At 34.2% G+C, this 26,822-nt stretch overlaps 1 protein-coding gene and 1 long non-coding RNA gene across 2 annotated transcripts; both read right to left on the bottom strand.

The window, feature by feature from the left end:
* Nucleotides 1-8,434: 8,434 nt before the first annotated feature.
* On the bottom strand, nt 8,435-10,415 carry LOC149951449 (uncharacterized). Its single transcript, XR_016480009.1, has 3 exons — nt 10,358-10,415; nt 9,286-9,358; nt 8,435-8,776 (listed from the first exon to the last, which is right to left on the bottom strand). It is a non-coding gene; the product is annotated as an uncharacterized LOC149951449 (long non-coding RNA).
* Nucleotides 10,416-17,719: 7,304 nt separating this feature from the next.
* On the bottom strand, nt 17,720-18,912 carry LOC149951450 (uncharacterized). Its single transcript, XM_090170027.1, has 2 exons — nt 18,809-18,912; nt 17,720-18,398 (listed from the first exon to the last, which is right to left on the bottom strand). Exons 1-2 carry the CDS (start codon nt 18,821-18,823, stop codon nt 17,943-17,945), a joined length of 471 nt encoding a protein of 156 aa, XP_090026153.1. The 5' UTR covers nt 18,824-18,912; the 3' UTR covers nt 17,720-17,942.
* Nucleotides 18,913-26,822: the final 7,910 nt, after the last annotated feature.

The following is a 26,822-nucleotide window of genomic DNA, read 5'->3' on the forward strand; positions in this document are numbered from 1 at the left end:
GTCTCCTACGAATCGTAAAACAAAGGTCTAAATTGAGTCTCCTACGAATCGTAAAACAAAGGTCTAAATTGAGTTTCCTACGAATCGTAAACATAGGTCTAAATTGAGTATCCTACGAATCGTAAAACATAGGTCTAAATTGAGTCTCCTACGAATCGTAAAACATAGGTCTGAATTGAGTCTCCTACGAATCGTAAAACAAAGGTTTAAATTGAGTCTCCTACGAATCGTAAAACAAAGGTCTAAATTGAGTCTCCTAAGAATCGTAAAACATAGGTCTAAATTGAGTCTCCTACGAATCGTAAAACATAGGTCTAAATTGAGTCTCCTAAGAATCGTAAAACATAGGTCTAAATTGAGTCTCCTACGAATCGTAAAACATAGGTCTAAATTGAGTCTCCTAAGAATCGTAAAACATAGGTCTAAATTGAGTCTCCTACGAATCGTAAAACATAGGTCTGAATTGAGTCTCCTACGAATCGTAAAATAAAGGTCTAAATTGAGTCTCCTACGAATCGTAAAACAAAAGTCTAAATTGAGTCTCCTACGAATCGTAAAACATAGGTCTAAATTGAGTCTCCTACGAATCGTAAAACATAGGTCTGAATTGAGTCTCCTACGAATCATAAAACATAGGTCTAAATTGAGTCTCATACGAATCGTAAAACATAGGTCTAAATTGAGTCTCCTACGAATCGTAAAACATAGGTCTAAATTGAGTCTCCGACGATTCGTAAAACATAGGTCTAAATTGAGTCTCCTACGAATCGTAAAACATAGAACTGAATTGAGTCTCCTACGAATCGTAAAACATAGGTCTGAATTGAGTCTCCTACGATTCGTAAAACATAGGTCTAAATTGAGTCTCCTACGAATCGTAAAATATAGGTCTAAATTGAGTCTCCTACGAATCGTAAAACATAGGTCTGAATTGAGTCTCCTACGAATCGTAAAACAAAGGTTTAAATTGAGTCTCCTACGAATCGTAAAACAAAGGTCTAAATTGAGTCTCCTACGAATCGTAAAACATAGGTCTGAATTGAGTCTCCTACGAATCGTAAAACATAGGTCTGAATTGAGTCTCCTACGAATCGTAAAACAAAGGTTTAAATTGAGTCTCCTACGAATCGTAAAACAAAGGTTTAAATTGAGTCTCCTACGAATCGTAAAACAAAGGTCTAAATTGAGTCTCCTACGAATCGTAAAACATAGGTCTAAATTGAGTCTCCTACGAATCGTAAAACAGGTCTAAATTGAGTCTCCTACGAATCGTAAAACAAAGGTCTAAATTGAGTCTCCTACGAATCGTAAACATAGGTCTAAATTGAGTATCCTACGAATCGTAAAACATAGGTCTAAATTGAGTCTCCTACGAATCGTAAAACATAGGTCTGAATTGAGTCTCCTACGAATCGTAAAACAAAGGTTTAAATTGAGTCTCCTACGAATCGTAAAACAAAGGTCTAAATTGAGTCTCCTAAGAATCGTAAAACATAGGTCTAAATTGAGTCTCCTACGAATCGTAAAACATAGGTCTAAATTGAGTCTCCTAAGAATCGTAAAACATAGGTCTAAATTGAGTCTCCTACGAATCGTAAAACATAGGTCTAAATTGAGTCTCCTAAGAATCGTAAAACATAGGTCTAAATTCAGTCTCCTACGAATCGTAAAACATAGGTCTGAATTGAGTCTCCTACGAATCGTAAAATAAAGGTCTAAATTGAGTCTCCTACGAATCGTAAAACAAAAGTCTAAATTGAGTCTCCTACGAATCGTAAAACATAGGTCTAAATTGAGTCTCCTACGAAACGTAAAACATAGGTCTGAATTGAGTCTCCTACGAATCATAAAACATAGGTCTAAATTGAGTCTCATACGAATCGTAAAACATAGGTCTAAATTGAGTCTCCTACGAATCGTAAAACATAGGTCTAAATTGAGTCTCCGACGATTCGTAAAACATAGGTCTAAATTGAGTCTCCTACGAATCGTAAAACATAGAACTGAATTGAGTCTCCTACGAATCGTAAAACATAGGTCTTAATTGAGTCTCCTACGATTCGTAAAACATAGGTCTAAATTGAGTCTCCTACGAATCGTAAAATATAGGTCTAAATTGAGTCTCCTACGAATCGTAAAACATAGGTCTGAATTGAGTCTCCTACGAATCGTAAAACAAAGGTTTAAATTGAGTCTCCTACGAATCGTAAAACAAAGGTCTAAATTGAGTCTCCTACGAATCGTAAAACATAGGTCTAAATTGAGTCTCCTACGAATCGTAAAACATAGGTCTGAATTGAGTCTCCTACGAATCATAAAATATAGGTCTAAATTGAGTCTCCTACGAATCGTAAAACATAGGTCTGAATTGAGTCTCCTACGATTCGTAAAACATAGGTCTTAATTGAGTCTCCTACGAATCGTAAAATAAAGGTCTAAATTGAGTCTCCTACGAATCGTAAAACAAAGGTCTAAATTGAGTCTCCTACGAATCGTAAAACATAGGTCTAAATTGAGTCTCCTACGAATCGTAAAACATAGGTCTAAATTGAGTCTCCTAAGAATCGTAAAACATAGGTCTAAATTGAGTCTCCTACGAATCGTAAAATATAGGTCTAAATTGAGTCTCCTACGAATCGTAAAACAAAGGTCTAAATTGAGTCTCCTACGAATCGTAAAACAAAGGTCTAAATTGAGTCTCCTACGAATCGTAAAACATAGGTCTAAATTGAGTCTCCTACGAATCGTAAAACAAAGGTCTAAATTGAGTCTCCTACGAAACGTAAAACAAAGGTCTAAATTGAGTTTCCTACGAATCGTAAAACAAAGGTCTAAATTGAGTCTCCTACGAATCGTAAAACAAAGGTCTAAATTGAGTCTCCTACGAATCGTAAAACAAAGGTCTAAATTGAGTCTCCTACGAATCGTAAAACATAGGTCTGAATTGAGTCTCCTACGAATCGTAAAACAAAGGTCTAAATTGAGTCTCCTACCAATCGTAAAATATAGGTCTAAATTGAGTCTCCTACGAATCGTAAAACAAAGGTCTAAATTGAGTCTCCTACCAATCGTAAAATATAGGTCTAAATTGAGTCTCCTACGAATCGTAAAACAAAGGTCTAAATTGAGTCTCCTACGAATCGTAAAACATAGGTCTAAATTGAGTCTCCTACGAATCGTAAAACAAAGGTCTAAATTGAGTGTCCTACGAATCGTAAACATAGGTCTAAATTGAGTATCTTACGAATCGTAAAACATAGGTCTAAATTGAGTCTCCTACGAATCGTAAAACATAGGTCTGAATTGAGTCTCCTACGAATCGTAAAACAAAGGTTTAAATTGAGTCTCCTACAAATCGTAAAACAAAGGTCTAAATTGAGTCTCCTAAGAATCGTAAAACATAGGTCTAAATTGAGTCTCCTACGAATCGTAAAACATAGGTCTGAATTGAGTCTCCTACGAATCGTAAAACATAGGTCTTAATTGAGTCTCCTACGAATCGTAAAACATAGGTCTAAATTGAGTCTTCTACGAATCGTAAAACAAAGGTCTAAATTGAGTCTCCTACGAATCGTAAAACAAAGGTCTAAATTAAGTCTCCTACGAATCGTAAAACAAAGGTCTAAATTGAGTCTCCTACGAATCGTAAAACATAGGTCTGAATTGAGTCTCCTACGAATCGTAAAACAAAGGTATAAATTGAGTCTCCTACCAATCGTAAAATATAGGTCTAAATTGAGTCTCCTACGAATCGTAAAACAAAGGTCTAAATTGAGTCTCCTACGAATCGTAAAACAAAGGTCTAAATTGAGTTTCCTACGAATCGTAAACATAGGTCTAAATTGAGTATCCTACGAATCGTAAAACATAGGTCTAAATTGAGTCTCCTACGAATCGTAAAACATAGATCTGAATTGAGTCCCCTACGAATCGTAAAACAAAGGTTTAAATTGAGTCTCCTACGAATCGTAAAACAAAGGTCTAAATTGAGTCTCCTAAGAATCGTAAAACATAGGTCTAAATTGAGTCTCCTACGAATCGTAAAACATAGGTCTAAATTGAGTCTCCTAAGAATCGTAAAACATAGGTCTAAATTGAGTCTCCTACGAATCGTAAAACATAGGTCTAAATTGAGTCTCCTAAGAATCGTAAAACATAGGTCTAAATTGAGTCTCCTACGAATCGTAAAACATAGGTCTGAATTGAGTCTCCTACGAATCGTAAAATAAAGGTCTAAATTGAGTCTCCTACGAATCGTAAAACAAAAGTCTAAATTGAGTCTCCTACGAATCGTAAAACATAGGTCTAAATTGAGTCTCCTACGAATCGTAAAACATAGGTCTGAATTGAGTCTCCTACGAATCATAAAACATAGGTCTAAATTGAGTCTCATACGAATCGTAAAACATAGGTCTAAATTGAGTCTCCTACGAATCGTAAAACATAGGTCTAAATTGAGTCTCCGACGATTCGTAAAACATAGGTCTAAATTGAGTCTCCTACGAATCGTAAAACATAGAACTGAATTGAGTCTCCTACGAATCGTAAAACATAGGTCTGAATTGAGTCTCCTACGAATCGTAAAACAAAGGTCTAAATTGAGTCTCCTACCAATCGTAAAATATAGGTCTAAATTGAGTCTCCTACGAATCGTAAAACAAAGGTCTAAATTGAGTCTCCTACCAATCGTAAAATATAGGTCTAAATTGAGTCTCCTACGAATCGTAAAACAAAGGTCTAAATTGAGTCTCCTACGAATCGTAAAACATAGGTCTAAATTGAGTCTCCTACGAATCGTAAAACAAAGGTCTAAATTGAGTGTCCTACGAATCGTAAACATAGGTCTAAATTGAGTATCCTACGAATCGTAAAACATAGGTCTAAATTGAGTCTCCTACGAATCGTAAAACATAGGTCTGAATTGAGTCTCCTACGAATCGTAAAACAAAGGTTTAAATTGAGTCTCCTACAAATCGTAAAACAAAGGTCTAAATTGAGTCTCCTAAGAATCGTAAAACATAGGTCTAAATTGAGTCTCCTACGAATCGTAAAACATAGGTCTGAATTGAGTCTCCTACGAATCGTAAAACATAGGTCTTAATTGAGTCTCCTACGAATCGTAAAACATAGGTCTAAATTGAGTCTCCTACGAATCGTAAAACAAAGGTCTAAATTGAGTCTCCTACGAATCGTAAAACAAAGGTCTAAATTGAGTCTCCTACGAATCGTAAAACAAAGGTCTAAATTGAGTCTCCTACGAATCGTAAAACATAGGTCTGAATTGAGTCTCCTACGAATCGTAAAACAAAGGTATAAATTGAGTCTCCTACCAATCGTAAAATATAGGTCTAAATTGAGTCTCCTACGAATCGTAAAACAAAGGTCTAAATTGAGTCTCCTACGAATCGTAAAACAAAGGTCTAAATTGAGTTTCCTACGAATCGTAAACATAGGTCTAAATTGAGTATCCTACGAATCGTAAAACATAGGTCTAAATTGAGTCTCCTACGAATCGTAAAACATAGATCTGAATTGAGTCTCCTACGAATCGTAAAACAAAGGTTTAAATTGAGTCTCCTACGAATCGTAAAACAAAGGTCTAAATTGAGTCTCCTAAGAATCGTAAAACATAGGTCTAAATTGAGTCTCCTACGAATCGTAAAACATAGGTCTAAATTGAGTCTCCTAAAAATCGTAAAACATAGGTCTAAATTGAGTCTCCTACGAATCGTAAAACATAGGTCTAAATTGAGTCTCCTAAGAATCGTAAAACATAGGTCTAAATTGAGTCTCCTACGAATCGTAAAACATAGGTCTGAATTGAGTCTCCTACGAATCGTAAAATAAAGGTCTAAATTGAGTCTCCTACGAATCGTAAAACAAAAGTCTAAATTGAGTCTCCTACGAATCGTAAAACATAGGTCTAAATTGAGTCTCCTACGAATCGTAAAACATAGGTCTGAATTGAGTCTCCTACGAATCATAAAACATAGGTCTAAATTGAGTCTCATACGAATCGTAAAACATAGGTCTAAATTGAGTCTCCTACGAATCGTAAAACATAGGTCTAAATTGAGTCTCCGACGATTCGTAAAACATAGGTCTAAATTGAGTCTCCTACGAATCGTAAAACATAGAACTGAATTGAGTCTCCTACGAATCGTAAAACATAGGTCTGAATTGAGTCTCCTACGATTCGTAAAACATAGGTCTAAATTGAGTCTCCTACGAATCGTAAAATATAGGTCTAAATTGAGTCTCCTACGAATCGTAAAACATAGGTCTGAATTGAGTCTCCTACGAATCGTAAAACAAAGGTTTAAATTGAGTCTCCTACGAATCGTAAAACAAAGGTCTAAATTGAGTCTCCTACGAATCGTAAAACATAGGTCTAAATTGAGTCTCCTACGAATCGTAAAACATAGGTCTGAATTGAGTCTCCTACGAATCGTAAAACATAGGTCTGAATTGAGTCTCCTACGAATCGTAAAACAAAGGTTTAAATTGAGTCTCCTACGAATCGTAAAACAAAGGTTTAAATTGAGTCTCCTACGAATCGTAAAACAAAGGTCTAAATTGAGTCTCCTACGAATCGTAAAACATAGGTCTAAATTGAGTCTCCTACGAATCGTAAAACAGGTCTAAATTGAGTCTCCTACGAATCGTAAAACAAAGGTCTAAATTGAGTCTCCTACGAATCGTAAACATAGGTCTAAATTGAGTATCCTACGAATCGTAAAACATAGGTCTAAATTGAGTCTCCTACGAATCGTAAAACATAGGTCTGAATTGAGTCTCCTACGAATCGTAAAACAAAGGTTTAAATTGAGTCTCCTACGAATCGTAAAACAAAGGTCTAAATTGAGTCTCCTAAGAATCGTAAAACATAGGTCTAAATTGAGTCTCCTACGAATCGTAAAACATAGGTCTAAATTGAGTCTCCTAAGAATCGTAAAACATAGGTCTAAATTGAGTCTCCTACGAATCGTAAAACATAGGTCTAAATTGAGTCTCCTAAGAATCGTAAAACATAGGTCTAAATTGAGTCTCCTACGAATCGTAAAACATAGGTCTGAATTGAGTCTCCTACGAATCGTAAAATAAAGGTCTAAATTGAGTCTCCTACGAATCGTAAAACAAAAGTCTAAATTGAGTCTCCTACGAATCGTAAAACATAGGTCTAAATTGAGTCTCCTACGAAACGTAAAACATAGGTCTGAATTGAGTCTCCTACGAATCATAAAACATAGGTCTAAATTGAGTCTCATACGAATCGTAAAACATAGGTCTAAATTGAGTCTCCTACGAATCGTAAAACATAGGTCTAAATTGAGTCTCCGACGATTCGTAAAACATAGGTCTAAATTGAGTCTCCTACGAATCGTAAAACATAGAACTGAATTGAGTCTCCTACGAATCGTAAAACATAGGTCTGAATTGAGTCTCCTACGATTCGTAAAACATAGGTCTAAATTGAGTCTCCTACGAATCGTAAAATATAGGTCTAAATTGAGTCTCCTACGAATCGTAAAACATAGGTCTGAATTGAGTCTCCTACGAATCGTAAAACAAAGGTTTAAATTGAGTCTCCTACGAATCGTAAAACAAAGGTCTAAATTGAGTCTCCTACGAATCGTAAAACATAGGTCTAAATTGAGTCTCCTACGAATCGTAAAACATAGGTCTGAATTGAGTCTCCTACGAATCATAAAATATAGGTCTAAATTGAGTCTCCTACGAATCGTAAAACATAGGTCTGAATTGAGTCTCCTACGATTCGTAAAACATAGGTCTTAATTGAGTCTCCTACGAATCGTAAAACATAGGTCTAAATTGAGTCTCCTAGAAATAAAAAAACTATGGTTTAAAAGGAATCTTCAACAAATCACAGAAAGTGAAAATTAATGTCGTGTCTTAATTGGTTCTCCCACAAATTAAAAAATATGGGCTTAAACCAAATATCCTAGCAATCTCAGAAATAGTGGTTAAAACAACACCCAATAAAATGCAAAAAAAAACAGTTTTAAATAAGTCTCCTACAAATAGTAAAAGGCGGGACTAAATTGGATCCCTACAAATACAAAAATATGTGTTAAAATCGAATCTCCAATAAATCACGGAAATAGGGCTTAAATCAAGTCTCAAACAAATCGCTAAAAACATGTCTAAATTAGGTCTTATGAAAATACATTGAAACGAGTCTCACATGGGATCTGAAATAGAGCTATCAACCGGTCTTCTTTAGAGCTAGATTAAAGAAACCAAAATAAAACTTGATTGTATCTAAATTTAAGTATATTATTAGTCTGACTTTGGGAATGGGGGAGACTAATTCAGGATTTATTAGGCCCTTTTCATAGGTATTTTTTAAGATTTTATTTTCGAACCATAATTTTGGTAAGGGTTAAATTAGCGAAAAATTGCACAGTTTCTTACATTAAAAATATTTTTATTTAAAAATGAATTTTTACAAATAAACCAAATGAAGACGGAATGTTGATGGCATTTTAAAAAAGGGGCTTCATCCTTCACTTTCGGACCGACTCACACGGACGGAATGGAATCTTGCTTGCTTCATGGTCTACTAATTTTCGATCCACTTGATTTTTGACCTCGCTGATTAGGGAGGTTTAACCTCTATGGTATCCGCCTCCGCCTTTATGGTATCCGGGTTTATGGTATCCACCTCCGCCTCCGCCTCCGTGGTATCCGGGCTTATGGTATCCGCCTCCACCTCCGCCACCGTGGTATCCACCTCCGCCTCCGTGATATCCGCCTGTAATTCATTCGTTATAGGTTCATAAATTCATTGGTATTAAATTAATACTTTTATTTATTATATACTACCATATTAATTAATTATAGGTTAAAAACTAATTAATTAATTATAGGTTAAAAACTAATTAATTAATCTTAGGTTAAAAACTAATTAATTATATGTTAGTAAATTCATTATTTATAGGTGAGTAAATCAATTAATTATAGGTTAGTAAATTTATTAATTATTGGTATGTATATCAATTAATTATAGGTATTATTAAGTAATTGACATCTAATGCATTAAATACTTAACATTTAATATATTAAGTACTTAACATTTATTATAATAAGTTATTCACATTCAATATATTGAATAATGATAAATTACTATATTGGTTCATTATAGATTAATAGATAATTTTTTATTTACTTTTTAATCTATTAGTTTGGTAAATAGTAGATTAACATATAAATAATGAAATATATATAATAAGTGTCAGTTGTAAGGGCTTATTATTTGTTTACCTCCTCTGTGTCCACCGCCGCCGCGTTGACCAGAGCTAAGAGCCACAACGGCCAGCAGCACTAACGCCAATATCTGAAAGAGAGAAATGTTTTTCGTCATTACAAGGATTGTACATTAATTCATATATTTTCCACGTTTCGTTCTTAAAGGGACACAGTATCGTTTGAAGAAAAGTCTGTATGCGCTTCTATTCCTGCCACCTTATGCAAAGTTCGAACGTTCGAACCTATCTCGGGGTGCTTTAATCCTATAGCTTAGTAGACGATGCTTTGATCGAAGCAAATTCTGCGAAATCATTTATTGCTTATGCTTGGGGGAAAACTCCGGACGTAAAATTTACCAGAGTGCAGATTTGTGAAATGGGATTGTAAATTCTCCTCATAATTCCTACTCCAAACTTATAGTGCCATCGATTTCAATAAATTGATCTAGTTGCTGCCAACATCTTGAACAATTATTAAAAGAAACCAACCATATGGGGATGAAAATCAGGGCTAAATGCTTCTCCGGGAAAACCTATTTAACTCCTAAATAGAGCTTGTAGGTTTGCAGACTGAGCTGTGACACTTAAATCTAATTGGGTTGGCTATTTATTTTCAACTTCTTCCGGATCAAATCGCTACAATAACCAGGGGTTTGGTCCTTGATAGGGAATATAACCCGCAATGCGTTATTTACGGAATAGACAAATAATTTGAGGGATTAAAATAGCAACAAACCACTGAGCAGCGTTGAAAATGTTAAATGCCATAGACACTTTGGTTCTTACAGAAAACCACGGTTTTTATTCACTTTAATTTTAAACATTTACGTCACTTTCGATTTTTAAATCGTTCTAATGCAAATTTATTTAATTTTAATACGTAAACGTAACCCCAGAAATTAATAAAATTTTCATATCGTTTTAATAATTATTGCTCGAAGTTCGGTATTAATATTAATTGTTAAATGTTTGTTTAAGAATCATTGGTCGACGATAGAATTAACGTAAACAAATTTCTTATAGCATCCTGAACGAGTGAATATCTTAACCGCTGACCAAAGTTATCGAAACAAATAATTTCAACTCACCAAAATACTTTTATTCATCTTGGAGCGGAGAACGGATATCTTTTATCGGATGAAATTTCCTTAATACTAAAACGCGTCGTTCTCAACCCTTTATATGGTAACAGACGCGAATTGACGTAACGTGTTGCAATTTTAAAACTGGAGTTTATTAACATTCGAAGGCGCGTGCGTAGCGGAATGCCTGCAAACAAGTTTCATATAAACCCTTTCTGGCCATTTGGGGGTCCGCCACCCTCCCGAAGATGTTCGTCGCTATGTTACGATGCCGCGTATTCTAACGAGTTACCACGACCTTTCCTTCAGTTGAGAGAGCCCTCGGGGCCAGTTTCGAATGGAGGAAACAAAGCTTTTTCGAATAGTAACTAGATTGAAACTCCTCCCCTTAATTCTTACGTCGTTTTGAAATTACGGCTTTCCTCTTGTTCCCTATACATTTTTAATTTTTATTGCGCAATTTGGCGTATGTAGTAGTTATTTAAGTTTCGATGACGTTATAAGTATCGCTTAAGGTTTGATTAGTTTAAAGCTCCACCACCTAATTTTCGTTGAGAATCGAATCTTACCTGGTGTTGGTTTTAAAAAGGTTTCCTTCTGTTCCCCATACATTTTCATTATTATTGTGCAATTTCGCGTACGTAGTTCGAATTTCTGTGTTAAATTTCATAATTATTATAGCACAATTTCGGGTACGTAGTTCGAATTTCTGTGTTAAATTTTATAATTATTATAGCACAATTTCGCGTACGTAGTTCGAATTTCTGTGTTCAATTTCATAATTTTTATAGCACAATTTCGCGTACATAGTTTGAATTTCTGTGTTAAATTTTTTAAATATTATTGCGCAATTTCGCGTACGTAGTTTGAATTTCCAAATTAAATTTTATAATCATTATTGCACAATTTCGCGTACGTAGTTTGAATTTCTGTGTTAAATTTATAATTATTATTGCACAATTTCGCGTACGTAGTTTGAATTTCTGTGTTAAATTTATAATTATTATTGCACAATTTCGCGTACGTAGTTTGAATTTCTGTGTTAAATTTTTGTTGGCAGCATTTCAGTTCGGGACTTACCGGATATTTTAGACATTAGCTATATGTGGTAGAAAACCGGGTTTGAATCAGTTTAAAACGATTTAGCCGGGTTCACACAACTCCTTCGAAACGTTTTGAATCGATTCGAAATAAACTGTTAGGTTAATTCGAAACATTTCTTCATTTCTAACTTAATGGTCCTATAAATAAACCAAAGTAGAACTATTAAGTATCGAAATCTGAGGAAGAGAGTCAGAATTACACTTGAACAACTAGAAACGAATAAATTCCTGGACCAGAAACTAGATGGCGCGCTCGGTTATTTTAAAGCAGCACCGCCTGTAGCGCCACGGTGTTCGATATTGGAAATATTTCCTCCCAAAATATTAAACACGTGAATAAACTAAACCCACGAGCCTCAGAACTAAAATAAATTTAAATCATGCCCTAGTGGAAATTATCGGGAATAAAGTATATTATTTTCCCATTACTTATTTTATTTATTTACAGATATCGTGACTAAGGTTACGTTTGCAAAAAGTATTTCTCCAAAAAAATAGATTAAATCTCATTGGAAAATATTTTGAAGTGTTTACCAGTTTAAACTTACACGCTAATTTTCAAGGACAACTTTATCAGTAAAATGTCTACAAAAAAATTTAAAGATCGTGACTAACGATTCCTTTTTAAGTACTCTACAAATTTAAATACATTTTAATTTAGGAAAACTTAAACACGAACGGAAAACGCAATCTTAGAACGCGAAAACATTATTACATTTCTTTAATATAAAAACATGAAATTTGAAATCGCCTAAAACAACTTTATTATATTCTAATAACTGTTTTATAATTAATTTTAAAATAAAAAGTTGATCATTAATATATTCATAGATTTTCATATTTCCTCTGCTAATTTAGAATTTCATATTTTTTCTTATTTAAATGATCATATTTTCTCTGCTATTTTAGATGTTCAAATTTTCTTTGATGTTTTAGATGTACATATTTTATCTGATATTTTAGATGTTACTTTCTCTGATATTTTAGATGTTACTTTCTCTGATATTTTAGATGTTAATATTTTCTCTGCAATTTTTAGATGTTAATATTTTCTCTTATATTTTAGATGTTCATATTTTATCTGCTTTTTTATTTGTATTAAATAGAGTAAGAGAAGCCGATATTACTTTATAGTTCTAAATTGGTAATACGTAATATATTTAAATTGAACCATATTTAAAATTAAATCAAACAGAGCACTTTATTTTAATTAATATTGTTACATGATTTTTATTTTACAGTTTCGGACAATTCATAAATTAGATTAAAAACGTATAAATTAAATGAAAAAACTTCATAATGAACCTTTTTTTTAAGATTTTATGTTTAATATTTAGTGAATACTTCCCGTTTCACTCTCGGGACACAAATACTCCACGCCCATCTTCCCCGAATTTATCATTGGGGCGTAACTCTACCACTCTAACAGGGGCGGCGGCCAAGGCCTCGTTTTTCTTACCAGAAGGACCATTCTTCATTTCCATGCTTTTTCGCTTAGGAGCGTCCAGTTTGGAATCGGGTTTGACTGTGGTTTTCACTAAACGCTCGTTATTTACCAGCAAAACCGCATCCGGTTCCACAACCGGATCCAAACGTTCCCCACCGGAACTACTGCTTCCGCCCCCCGAACTGCTACTGCTTCCGCCGCCTCCTCCGGAACTGCTTCCTCCTCCGCCTCCGGATGAAGATCCGCTTCCACCACCACCTCCACTACCACCTCCACTACCACCTCCGGAACTACCTCCACCTCCGCCTCCCGATGCTCCTCCGCCTCCACCTCCAGATGCTCCTCCACTTCCGCCTCCTCCTGAACCACCCGATCCCGATCCTCCAGTTCCAGTTCCTCCTGTACCCGTACCTCCGGTTCCTGTACCTCCTGTTCCAGATCCCCCTGTCCCTGTGCCGCCAGTTCCAGTCCCACCCGTCCCTGTTCCGCCTTGCCCGGCGCCTCCATCTGTAGCTACGGTTGCGACGGTGACGGCTGTCACTGTGGTTGCAGGCGTCACGACGGGCGTCACGACAGGCGTCACAACAGGCGTCACGCCCACGCCGTATGGCGGAATGAAACCGGGGGGATATTTAGGGTAGTATCCGTATCCATAGCCTTTTTGGACGTGTCCGTAGTTCATGGGTACTGGAACATAGGTCGGCGCGGGTACTGGAACGTAGGTCGGCGCAGCTACTGGAACTACTGGTTTGTACAAAACTGTGGCGTAGCTGTGTCCATGTCCTTTATATCCAGAGTATCCGTGATGTCCTTTATGTCCTCCATAGCCGTACGCTTTATGTCCTCCGTATAAACCGGCGTAGCTGTGTGGCTTATGTCCTCCGTATAAACCGGCGTAGCTGTGTGGCTTATGTCCTCCGTACAAACCGGCGTAGCTGTGTGGTTTATGTCCTCCGTATAAACCGGCGTAGCTGTGTGGCTTATGTCCTCCGTATAAGCCCGCGTAGCTTTGAGTTTTATGTCCTCCGTATAAACCGGAGTAGCTGTGAGGTTGATGTCCTCCGTAGCCGTACCCTTTGTATAATCCAGCTCCATAGCCGTATGACGTTTGATGTCCTCCGTAAAAACCAGAGCTGTAACTGTGGCTCCAAGCGTGGGCAGTGGCCACCAAGAAACAACAGCATAACAACAAAATCTGTTTAAGAAAGAAACAATATAGGTACAGGAAACTAAAACTCAAATCAAAGAATTTTAAATTTTAACTTAGAGGTGTCTCTGATGTCAATACACTTTTAACATTTGAAGGAAGGGTTCATCGTTAGATTTAGTAGATTTACCTACGTCGCAATTGCTTTTTCCCTAAAGGTATATACTTATAAACACAATTCAACTATAAGCGGATCACGGGAAAGCGGATACAACGAGAAAGACCAAGCATATTTCTAATCCAGTTTCCTGGTACCAAGTTTTAAAATATATATTTTCCTTGTGTATTTTATCTTCCCTCTAGCTACAAGTAAACGCTATTAAAATTTATTTATTTTATAAATTTTATAACATAATGATATAAGTAATTGATTATTCTTGAACTAGGTGTTCATTACTGCAAAGATTGCTTCATACTCTTTTTTTTTAATACACGTAAACCTACTAAATTAATGCGCTTAAAATCTCACTTATACAAGGCATTGAAATTATTATTTTTAGCAATTATAATTTCAAAAATGGTGATGGTCAAGGAAAAGATGGTCTCGACACTCGTCGTCACTGTACCCTCAATTTCTCGTCCTTAATTCGTTGTCTCTCGGAATTGAAAATAATTTAAGACGGGTTATCCCAAAAGCCGTTCTACAATTACTTTTACGCGCTCTTAAGAAAGATAAATAAGAACGGCCAATATTTGACCCCAATTTTAACGACATTTTCCAGCCCTTTATTTGGTATCAATAAAGATTCAAACGAATATATTAAGAAGAAATTTTAAAAGACTTTATGGAAGAAATTGAAGAAAAATAATGGAATAATCTAAAAAATTTTAAAGAAGAAATTTTTATTTGATTTTTTATGAAAAAAATTAGTCTTCTTTTGAAATTTAAAATTTTTTTAGAAACTTTTAAAAAAATTTAAGAAATTTTAAAATGTTTAAGAAATATTTTAAAATTTTAGAAAATTAAATTTTATTTTCAGGAATTTTAAACTTTTATTAGTTATTTTAAATATTTTTAAGGAAGAAATTTAAATATCACCTGAATTTTCATGTCCAAGAATATCGCAAAAGATCCAACTATCTCGAAAGGAAGGCGAATCGATTTTGAATCAACATGAGTGACAGTTGTTGGTTTTTATAGTACCGTTAGAATCGTGCCGTTAGAAGTATAAAAAACCCCTACTTTCATGAAATTCTATTTCGGTTAGTCATTAACGGCTTTAGTAATTATTATCCATTCTTTCTTTGAGGGTGTCTTTTTGTCTGTATAGAAAAAGGTCGAGGTGATAATTTCTACATTTCTTTGGATGGCCACCCAAAAATGAATACTCACTTCAAATGGCCATGAAACTGCAGCGATTAAGACTTACTACACCACCCTTCGTGGACACTGGAAAGATATTATTTTCCTCCCTTTCACGTGACGTCATCAACTCAATTGTGGAAAGCTGCACTGGCTTCTACATTTAAGCAATGGCCGCCATCTTGAACAAATATCTCGTGAAATCATTCATTTATTTCTGCTACAAAAACGATAATTATCAGCTATTTCAGTTTGCATCATCCGTTTGTTGTTGTTTTGAAAAACGCTGAATTACAAATTCTGTAGGTCAAAGCAAATAAGTAAATTAAGATATCATTAGTTTGTTCTTGGTGCAAAAGAATATTCTACAGTATGATATTTTTTAAACAAAATCACTTCAATTTCATTACGTAAGTCAAGATATTCAACTGGAAAATGCGGATACTTTTAATATATTTTAGTTTTCGCATACTATTAAATTCAACATTTCGGTTAACCGTATTTTTTATATTATTTATCGGTTTCCTTACCGAATAACCGACTTTATCGAGTAATCGAACAGTATCTATTATATTTAGTTTAAATAGTAGAGTTTAAGCAAGAACTCATACAGTATATTATCGGTATTGTTTCAATTCTTTATCGGTTTCCTTGTTGAATAACCTATTTTTATCGAGTAATTGAAAGTGTAGCTATTATATTTAGTTAAAATGGTAGTTTTTGCTAAAAACCCATACATTTTAATATGGTTATTTTCATCTTATCGGTTATCGGTTGAGCTTCGAATTATTTATCTGTTACCTTAGCTTATCGGTTATTCGATTTTTGTCCGAGTAATCAGCAATGTATCGGTTATATAAAAATTGATCGGTTACGTTATCGAATATCGTATTATAGTCTGAGTAATCAATAATATATCGGTTATATTGAGTTGAATTATGATAATTGGGAGAAGTAGTTCATCTGAGTACATTATTACCGCATCGATTATCCAATTTTTATCGAGTAATCCGTAACATTTTTATTATATTGAGTTAATGATAGAAATTGGGATTAGTCTTACATTGTAATACCATAAGTTAATGATACCTCTAAGTAGACAAATAAGCCCTTTCAAGGTGGAATCTTTGTCCAGAAAATGTGATGTCAAATCTTGTCTCTCCGATTCCCGCGAAAATGAAAGTTTTGAAAAATATCTCGGACCCAGCGCCGCTGTGCGGTCGAGAATGAAACTATACTCTTAAACGCACCTCCGCAATCGACCGCCATTACCTTACAGTCTACGGGGAGGGTGATGAAAAAACCAGTTTTGGGGGGAAGAAATTTCTGCGGTAGAGGGCTTGCTCGATGGTTGTCTGTACGATAATGGCGGCGCCCAGTAAACGTTTCTAAAAAGAGTGTAGCAAAAAAACGTTCTTTGTCCTCTGCGGGGGGAACGAATTTTCTAAGGGAATACCGAAATTTATCTCTTTTGGGGAAGTTCAAGCTAGCCTTGCACCCAACGGGATTAAAGAAACGTCAGCTTCGGCAGTTCCAAGTCTATGTTAAGGCTACTTTGATACGCAGTACGGAGAGACATAGGTCAATTTGGACAAGCATATCCGCCATAGGCAGCATAGCCATTTGTCTACTTAGAGGTATCATTAACTTACGGTAATACATAGACTAATGGATTTATATACATTGTAGTGCAGTTATTTTTTGTTATCGCATATCGACCAAATTTTCTATTATTAATCGGTTTCTTTACCGATTAACCGATTTTTATCGAGTAATTCGCCATGTGTAGGTTATATTTAGTTAAAATATTATATCTATCGCTAGAAATTGTGCATTTTGCAAAAATTCTTAGAGCCATAAATTTTTTCGCATTTAAATTAAAATTTCTGTTTTTCTTCATTTTCGATCAAGGTCCCTTAAGCTACACTATTGCTTTTAATAGTAAGATTAAAATTAAGGTTTGCGTCAAACTTTTATCTGATGATTTGTACAATTTATTTCGCAAAAAGCGTTCGAACGCCCCTGTTTGCCCGATCTCCCTTAAAAAATACCAACTTCCAATCAAATGAAATTAGTCTTAACCGCAAAAGCAATTATTTAATATTCCCTATCTCATTTATAAAAGAGAAACCTTGAGAATTTCTAGTGACGCATTTCGGTTCATCTCTTTCATTTAATTAAGTGATATAATTGCTTTCTGAATAAGAAATTTCGACTTCCCAGCGCCGGACGAAGAGTAATTATAAAACCTTTTTTCAATGATTTTGTAACGAAACAATTTTTTTTTAATATTAAAACTTTTTATTCAGCTTGTAATGCCCATTTATACAGTCTTTTTATAAGGATAGTTTTCAACAAAAAAATATTTTTTTCTAATGGCACTTCGTATAATTTCCATTTTGGAATAGTTATCTTATTCAACCTTGATAGGACTAATTTATCTACAATTCTCACTATAGTCGTACCGTGGTCTGTAGGTTTTATACCATTCTAATGGTAGATTTCCTACTATTTCTTCCACGGATTTATTTTTAGTATTTGTTTGCCTTTCCAACTCCACCACCGTATCCACCTCCGTATCCGCCTCCGAGTCCTCCTCCTCGAGCTCCACCTCCCAATGAGCCGCCTCTGTATCCTCCTCCTACTCCACCTCCGTGGCCAACACCGCCTCCTCGAACTGGTCCAAGTCCTCCTCCTCGGACTCCTCCTCCGTGTCCACCAAGTCCGCCTCCTCGAACTCCACCTCCTCGAACTGGTCCGCCTCCGTAGCCACCTCCGAGTCCACCTCCTCGAACTCCTCCTCCGTAGCCACCTCCGAGGCTACCTCCTCGAACTCCTCCTCCGTAGCCACCTCCTTGAGCTCCTCCTCCATAGCCACCTCCTCGAACACCTCCTCCGTATCCGCCTCCACGGCGTTTTCCACCTCTGGCTTCGACGTCATCGGCGACGACCAAAGCGACGCAAAAAGCGACAGCTAGTGCTGCTACCTATTGTTCAAAAAGAAAAAAGCATTTTGAGCTTTCACTCTTAAAAAAGCGATAAACGCGTATGTAGCGCCACCTGTATCTCTCAATTTCAAGTATATTTTCGGAGTTTTTTCGCGTATTCACGATAGATGGCACTCTAGCACGAGTATCTGCCATTTGGCTTTCCTTTATGTTAGTAAGCAGTTAAGCTCAGGAATAAACCATTAGTATTGTCATAAGTGTATAAATATTTTCATAAGTACGACACTTTAGAGAAAATCTTTTTTTCAGCGAAGTATTAGCGAAATACCCTCATAATAGACGTATTATATTAGTTAAAATCTCACCGGTTATTTTCTTTAAAAGAAAACTATAGTAACCAATGTTCTTTCTATTATATTATATTTAAAGGAGAATAGAAAACATCTTACCAAAGTCTTATTCATCTTGACGAATTTCTCTTGGCGAACTGGTTAGGATGAGAGTGGAGTTGGTTTGTGATGCTGTTGGTGGTGATCGACGGTGTATTTATACCAAAAAACAATCACCATTCGGTATCGTTAATTCCAGAGCTACCATTGGTTCTTTCAAAGTACTCGTGAATTAACTAGAAAACTATAAAAAAAATTGAGATTGATTCCGAGTAAATTTACCCTTGGAAAAATATATATTTTAACGCGATGAAAAACCCACCCATTTTTCGTTATACGAGTTGATTATTTCATTCGGGTATTGCGTAGTCTTCCTGCAAGGGAATTCGCGGTAGAAATTAGTAATCCGTAACCGGTTTAATACTTATCTACAGGTATGAAACCCTCATTGCCAAGGTAACACGAGTCAAACGTGGTGTTTATGAAGTCGGAGGTCTTTGAACATCAATCTTTCCAACTCTCTTCAATGGATGCGTTAATTTTTTTTCCGAGTAAATCTTGGATAATTTATTTTCGATTCTAACCCTTCTTCAAAACTGGAAAATTTCCCGGTAATTCGCGGTCTTGACCCCTCCGGGCTGTTATATTAATTATCATCATTCATAAGTGGCATCCACTTTACTGGAAATAACATTTTTGTTTCCAGAAATTGGAAAGCGTCGTATCTGACTTTTACTTTTCGTTATCGTTAGAAACATTTTCAATCATTTAGGATTTAAATATACTTAATGCGTTTTGTTGTAATCACGAGAAACGCATTAGAAGTTTATTTTGGAACTCTTTATAGCCTTGGATAGAGTTAGATACTTAAATATGGAACTGCCTAATTACTAAAACACAGTGATAGTTTTAAAACTCTAACGAATTAAACGTGCTTTTCCGCGATTATATTGTTTTTCAATCATTTGGATTTTCTAAAAGAACTATCATAATGGCACGAATTTCTCGTTTCGAATTCTTTAAAAGATAATTATTTATTGAACGGAGTGAAGTGCCTCAAGGTTCGTTCGAAATCTGGTAAAACAAATCTAAAATTTTCTATTAAAATTTTACATGTTAATTAAAGGCCAAAATCCGGTAGGCCTAATTATAAATAAAATTTTGTAAAATAAATAATAAATTGGAAAAATATTTCTACAGTAGCTTAGTTCATTTAAAATTTAATTTAATTTCCTGTTCGGGGTTTTGTATTAATTTAAATAATAACTTGTAGAGGTTAACGATAATGGTGAGTGTAGGGAGCTGTTGGCTCGCGTGGCATGAAGGACTTTCCATCACCCTCCTACGCATTGTAACCCGGCCACCTGAATTAAAGGCTTTAAAAGTCGCTCGATGACTTGGGACTAAGGTGGTGCCTTGGGTATTAGCCTAGCTGATTAATAATATTATTAGTGTGAAACACTACGAAAGTCTAGTAACGTTTTCTGCACCAGATGGGGTATAAGGACTTTCCGATCTACGAGTTGTATTGAGTAGAGTATGTCTTAAATAAATAATATTTAACCAAAGGCGCTTAATTAATTCATATCTTAGGGGCTAACTAAGAAAATGAAAAATAACAGTTGATACGTGTTTAGAAATGTTAAAACAGAAATAAAGTATCTGGATCATAACGTCAATTTTAAATATGTTTATAAAATAATTAATGAAAAGTGCCCTGACCAGTTTTTAAGATGTTACTTAATTAACAAAATACTGTATTGTTTAAGTTCCGATATTATAATTTATTATTATTGTGACTAAGTATGCTTTTTTCTTACTTTTCAAAGCGTGTTAATTTTCCCTAAGGCTGGACGTCAAGTAAAAATAAGATTTCGAAGGATATCCATTACCGTCGATACATGGCACTGTCACACAGCGCCAAATTCGCTTACGGCGTATCTTCTAACTTTATATAAAAATAGTTCTGAAGGAACCAAATTCAGACGATGGAGTTAAGGATCTACTTTTTCAAAGGCAACCACAGATCAATAAAATCTTAGGTGGCTAGTGCTCTATGGACCAACGAATAATATTACACCGGAATTAGTGTGTCCATTATCGGGACTGATAATATGGACAATTTATTTTTTTAATTTTTTTAATTTTATCAAGATATAAGGTTAGTGATAAACTTAACAGACCTGCTAATAGAAACCATCCTGTTAAACGTTTAGGGAGTATTCAAACTTTGGATTCACCATTTATGTAGTAGCGAATAAATGTATGGTTTTACTGCGTATTTCTATGGGTCAGGGCTTCGTGGAACAAACTAAAACAGTTCTGTTAAAATTTAATAACAGCATAAGTAACATTATAAGACACTTGCAATCTTTTCCATGCATGTATTTTTCTTACTAAGAGTTTTTTGGTCATGGGGGATTAGTAGAAGCAGGCCATCTCTACCATTGGGCTAAGTAGGGCTACCCTATTTTTTAATAGCCGCCTTGTTTTGATGTTGATGCTGCGTCATGGGTGACGTATCGATGACGTTTTACTACGAAAAGCCCTGGACATGAGAGTAAATTCGACGAGGCATCCTGTTTTTAAGTATAAACTGAACTGAACTTCTACGTATTTCGTGACGAATGAGCTACATAATAACAAGTTCAGCAAGCGTAGCTTATTTAATGGAAAGGACTATTGTAAAGTATTTAATAAAGACCCGGCTAGAAGCATACGTCTATATTAATTTTCCATATTTCACGTGTATGTTTTGATATAAAATTTTCAGTTACGATTCAATAACTTATTTTGCAAAATTATATAGATTACTTTTTATCTCGAAAGGTTTTAAATTTCGCTAAGTCTAGATCTCGAATAATAAACGAGCTTGTTGAACCGATTACATTTCCCGAAAGTATAATTCATGAAGTCGCTATTTTCATATTTTATGGCGTCCCCATGAAGGATATAGGAATACGAATTTCAATCATAATTACCGAACTGTTTTAGTCAGTTGGCCTATGGGCGGGGCTTTTAAATTTTGCTAGATTCATAGTCGAGGCTTAGCGCCAAATTTATTTCCTTAAATTTTTAATACTTATCTTTTTGATTCAACTACAACAGTAAAAAATATTAAAATCAAATACCTTGATTTCAAATAAGCAACTGATTTTGTAGTATGTTTCTAGAAATTACAATTGTATCGAGTCAACGACCAACGCCTGTCTCCAGGACCGGACTAGCCAGGTCGGCTGGTCGGCGATCACCCCAAATTACTTATAACAAATTTTTCCTAAAGGTCGTTTAGATGCCTTTGACCTTTCAATTTAATGTGCACGTAGAATCTAGTACACTTTAAAAGTTATTTGTTGTCCTATAAATAACCATTTAGATTTTTATTCCATACCCCCACACCGCCAGATAAGGGGGCCCCTCTTCATTGTCTAGCCAAGGGCCCCCAAAGGAGCCAGTCCGGGCCTGCCTGTCTCCCCTCATTGGCTTAAGTAATTCGCAGGATGGTATCGCACATCCTAGTCTCAGAGGGTAGAAATTAATATATTCCTTGTTGAAATTAATATATTCATGGTAGAAATTAATATATTCATGGTAGAAATTAATATATTCATGTTAGAAGTTTATATATTCATGGTAGAAATTAATACATTAATGGTAGAAATTAATACATTAATGGTAGAAATTAATACATTAATGGTAGAAATTAATACATTAATGGTAGAAATTAATACATTAATGGTAGAAATTAATACATTAATGGTAGAAATTAATACATTAATGGTAGAAATTAATACATTAATGGTAGAAATTAATACATTAATGGTAGAAATTAATACATTAATGGTAGAAATTAGTACATTAATGGTAGAAATTAATACATTAATGGTAGAAATTAATACATTAATGGTAGAAATTAATACATTAATGGTAGAAAATAATATATTCGTGGTAGAAAATAATATATTCGTGGTAGAAATTAATATATTCATGGTAGAAAATAATATATCCATCGTAGAAATTAACATATTCGTGGTAAAAATTAATATATTCATGGTAGAAATTAATACATTCATGGTAGAAATTAATATATTCGTGGTAGAAATTAATATATTCATGGTAGAAAATAATATATCCATCGTAGAAATTAACATATTCGTGGTAAAAATAAATATATTCATGGTAGAAATTAATATATTCATGGTAGAAGTTTATATATTCATGGTAGAAATTAATATATTCATGGTAGAAATTAATATATTCATGGTAGAAATTAATATATTCATGGTAGAAATTAATATATTCATGGTAGAAGTTTATATATTCATGGTAGAAATTAATATATTCATGGTAGAAATTAATATATTCATGGTAGAAATTAATATATTCATGGTAGAAATTAATATATTCATGGTAGAAATTAATATATTCATGGTATAAATTAATATATTCATGGTAGAAATGAATATAGTCATGGTAGAAATTAATATATTCATGGTAGAAATTAATATATTCATGGTAGAAATTAATATATTCGTGGTAGAAATTAATATATTCATGGTAGAAATTAATATATTCGTGGTAGAAATTAATATATTCATGGTAGAAATTAATATATTCATGGTATAAATTAATATATTCATGGTAGAAATGAATATAGTCATGGTAGAAATTAATATATTCATGGTAGAAATTAATATATTCGTGGTAGAAATTAATATATTCATGGTAGAAATTAATATATTCATGGTATAAATTAATATATTCATGGTAGAAATGAATATATTCATGGTAGAAATTAATATATTCATGGTATAAATTAATATATTCATGGTAGAAATTAATATATTCGTGGTAGAAATTAATATATTCATGGTAGAAATTAATATATTCATGGTAGAAATTAATATATTCATGGTAGAAATTAATATATTCATGGTAGAAATTAATATATTCATGGTAGAAATTAATATATTCATGGTATAAATTAATATATTCATGGTATAAATTAATATATTCATGGTAGAAATGAATATAGTCATGGTAGAAATTAATATATTCATGGTAGAAATTAATATATTCATGGTAGAAATTAATATATTCGTGGTAGAAATTAATATATTCATGGTAGAAATTAATATATTCATGGTAGAAATTAATATATTCATGGTAGAAATTAATATATTCATGGTAGAAATTAATATATTCATGGTATAAATTAATATATTCATGGTAGAAATGAATATAGTCATGGTAGAAATTAATATATTCATGGTAGAAATTAATATATTCATGGTAGAAATTAATATATTCGTGGTAGAAATTAATATATTCATGGTAGAAATTAATATATTCGTGGTAGAAATTAATATATTCATGGTAGAAATTAATATATTCATGGTATAAATTAATATATTCATGGTAGAAATGAATATAGTCATGGTAGAAATTAATATATTCATGGTAGAAATTAATATATTCGTGGTAGAAATTAATATATTCATGGTAGAAATTAATATATTCATGGTATAAATTAATATATTCATGGTAGAAATGAATATAGTCATGGTAGAAATTAATATATTCATGGTAGAAATTAATATATTCATGGTAGAAATTAATATATTCGTGGTAGAAATTAATATATTCATGGTAGAAATTAATATATTCGTGGTAGAAATTAATATATTCATGGTAGAAATTAATATATTCGTGGTAGAAATTAATATATTCATGGTAGAAATTAATATATTCGTGGTAGAAATTAATACATTTATGGTAGAAATTAATGTATTCGCGATAGTAAAAATAGTACCCAAATGACACACTTGTGCGTAATGAGTTACTTCTGATAACAGCAAAATGACCAAATTAGCCTTGTTAAAAATGGCGAAAGAAACCCTCTAATAAGGTGTTAGATTTAAATCAATGTTATTTCGAACTTACGCATCTATGCCCATGGGCTAATTAACGACAAGCACCTTTTGGTTCCTCTAAAAGTACCCTACCCTATACCGGCAAAAAAATGTGTAATTATATCAGCCCATGCGCGTGTTAGGTATAAAGGTTTTTATTTAAGCCGTCGAGAAGACACCCTTTTGAAACAGGTATCTTGTTAACTAGTGGCTCCAATTTTTAGTTTTACACTAGCCTAGTATTGACTAGAGTAACACTTTCGAAGCCGCTATGGTCCCCTTCGCGCCAGACTAAAGATAGTGTAAAGCCTGGTTTTCACTGGGCTAAAAAACAGCGGAATGGGCTTTCCGCGCCGTTTGCGGGAAAATATTTTCCGCAAACTTTTACGGAAAGCTTGCGATATTCCGCGAACAAGCGCGGAATGGAAGTTCTATTTTTCCGAATTTTTACCAATCAGTGAAGATCATGTGTTGACGTCACTAGCTCACTACTCTCGGTTTGATTCAATTAGTTATGCCTAAAAAGCGACGTGTTTAGTTTATAAACATTGTTATTGTAATTTAGTCAGTTTGTCACGATGACTTCTAAACAAAAAATAATGAATGGTAGTCAACAGGAGTTGAAGAGGTTCGAGCTTATCCTTATTTATATGACAAAGCAAATAGATGTTTTAAAAACAATGAAATGAAAGAAAATAGGTGGACTGCTATTGGAGCTATCTATGGCGTCCATTTTAATTCTGTGAGTCAGTAAAGATACAATTTTCAGCGCATGCGCTATCGAAACCGCCAAATTACAAACCGCTTGAAAAAATCCCCAGTGAAATCCAGGTGCGGAAAAGCCTTGGAAAATCCGCCGGAAATATATTTGCGTAAAACAATTTCCGCCGTTTTTTAGCCCAGTGAAAACCAGGCTTTTAAGTCGGAAATTTTTCCGCGGAAAATGACCGAGTTCTTTTTTCCGAAAAAATTAAAAAAGTTTTCAATCCATCTAGGAGTATGAAAGTGGACTTCTGGAGTGGAAATCGGGGTGCAGCATGAATGCCAACTTCAAACTCTGGGACATAAGTTAAAAACTGGTATCTAGCGTAGAACTCTTTACCCAGAAAAGTTCAAAACTCATTAAACATAACAGTATTCAAAAAAACAAATAAAAACTTTATCAGGGAATTATAAAATTAAAATATAACAATTTAAATTGGAAATATAATAATAATCACAGAATCCTTAAACTAAACGATATGTACTACCTATTAACGAGTCTTTTTTTCTTTTTTTTTAAATAAAGTATTCTTTATTAGTGATATATATAGAATAAATGTAACCCAAAAGCCGTTCTCTGTCGGGTTCAAGGCCTAAAAGTCTTTTAAGACTTGGTCATATGTCTCTTTTTATTTTATTTTGGCAATATGAAATAAAATTTTATTTGATTTTTGATTTGATTTGAAAATTAGCAACTTCTTAAAAGTTTCTGCTTCGGATCTCTTAATCGGGCTGGGAGTCTGGAACATGTAGGAATGTTTATTTGTTTTTAACGCATTATTAATTAAAAACGCATTCTCGTATTGAATTTGTTTCCACTACTAAAATCCGTTTGGAGTTTTTTCGCAACTAAAATCATTTACTGCCTGAGAAATTCAATATTTAGAACAACTGGCAGAAAAAATTCCCAAAAAAAGTAGTTGCTATGGCTGTCATGGGATGACGCTAAAAATCGTGTGTCCAAAGGTTTGAGTCGCCTTGGAGAGATCGGGGAACCCACATTTTGGGAATACAATTTTCTCTTCCAGGATGCGTAGTCTTCATCTTCCTAGGTAGAAGCCGTTCGCGATATTTATAGGGGCAAAAGATTTGGGAGGATTAAAGTCGTGATGAACTAGAAGTTGATAAATAGCCCGGGTCAGTGTAAAATCGGTAAGTCTTTACGATTTGATCCCGAAATAAGTAGAGGCCCTTAGGTTAAATTTAAAAGTGGAGGATGGGTCGTTAGTGGCATGAATGCAGCCATTTGCGTTGAAGAGATTCGGGAAAGCCTTTACGATGGCGCCTAGAAGCAACAAACACAAGGAGAACGCAGCTAGCCTTTAAACACGCTAACGCAGTGTTGTGTACAAATTTCATTGGACTGGCCTTTGCGCTGAACGTTTTACGGAAAGGGGGGA

This window comes from Leiobunum rupestre, chromosome 3 (assembly GCF_980474605.1).
Source record: "Leiobunum rupestre chromosome 3, qqLeiRupe1.1.hap1, whole genome shotgun sequence".
NCBI lineage: Eukaryota > Metazoa > Arthropoda > Arachnida > Opiliones > Sclerosomatidae > Leiobunum > Leiobunum rupestre.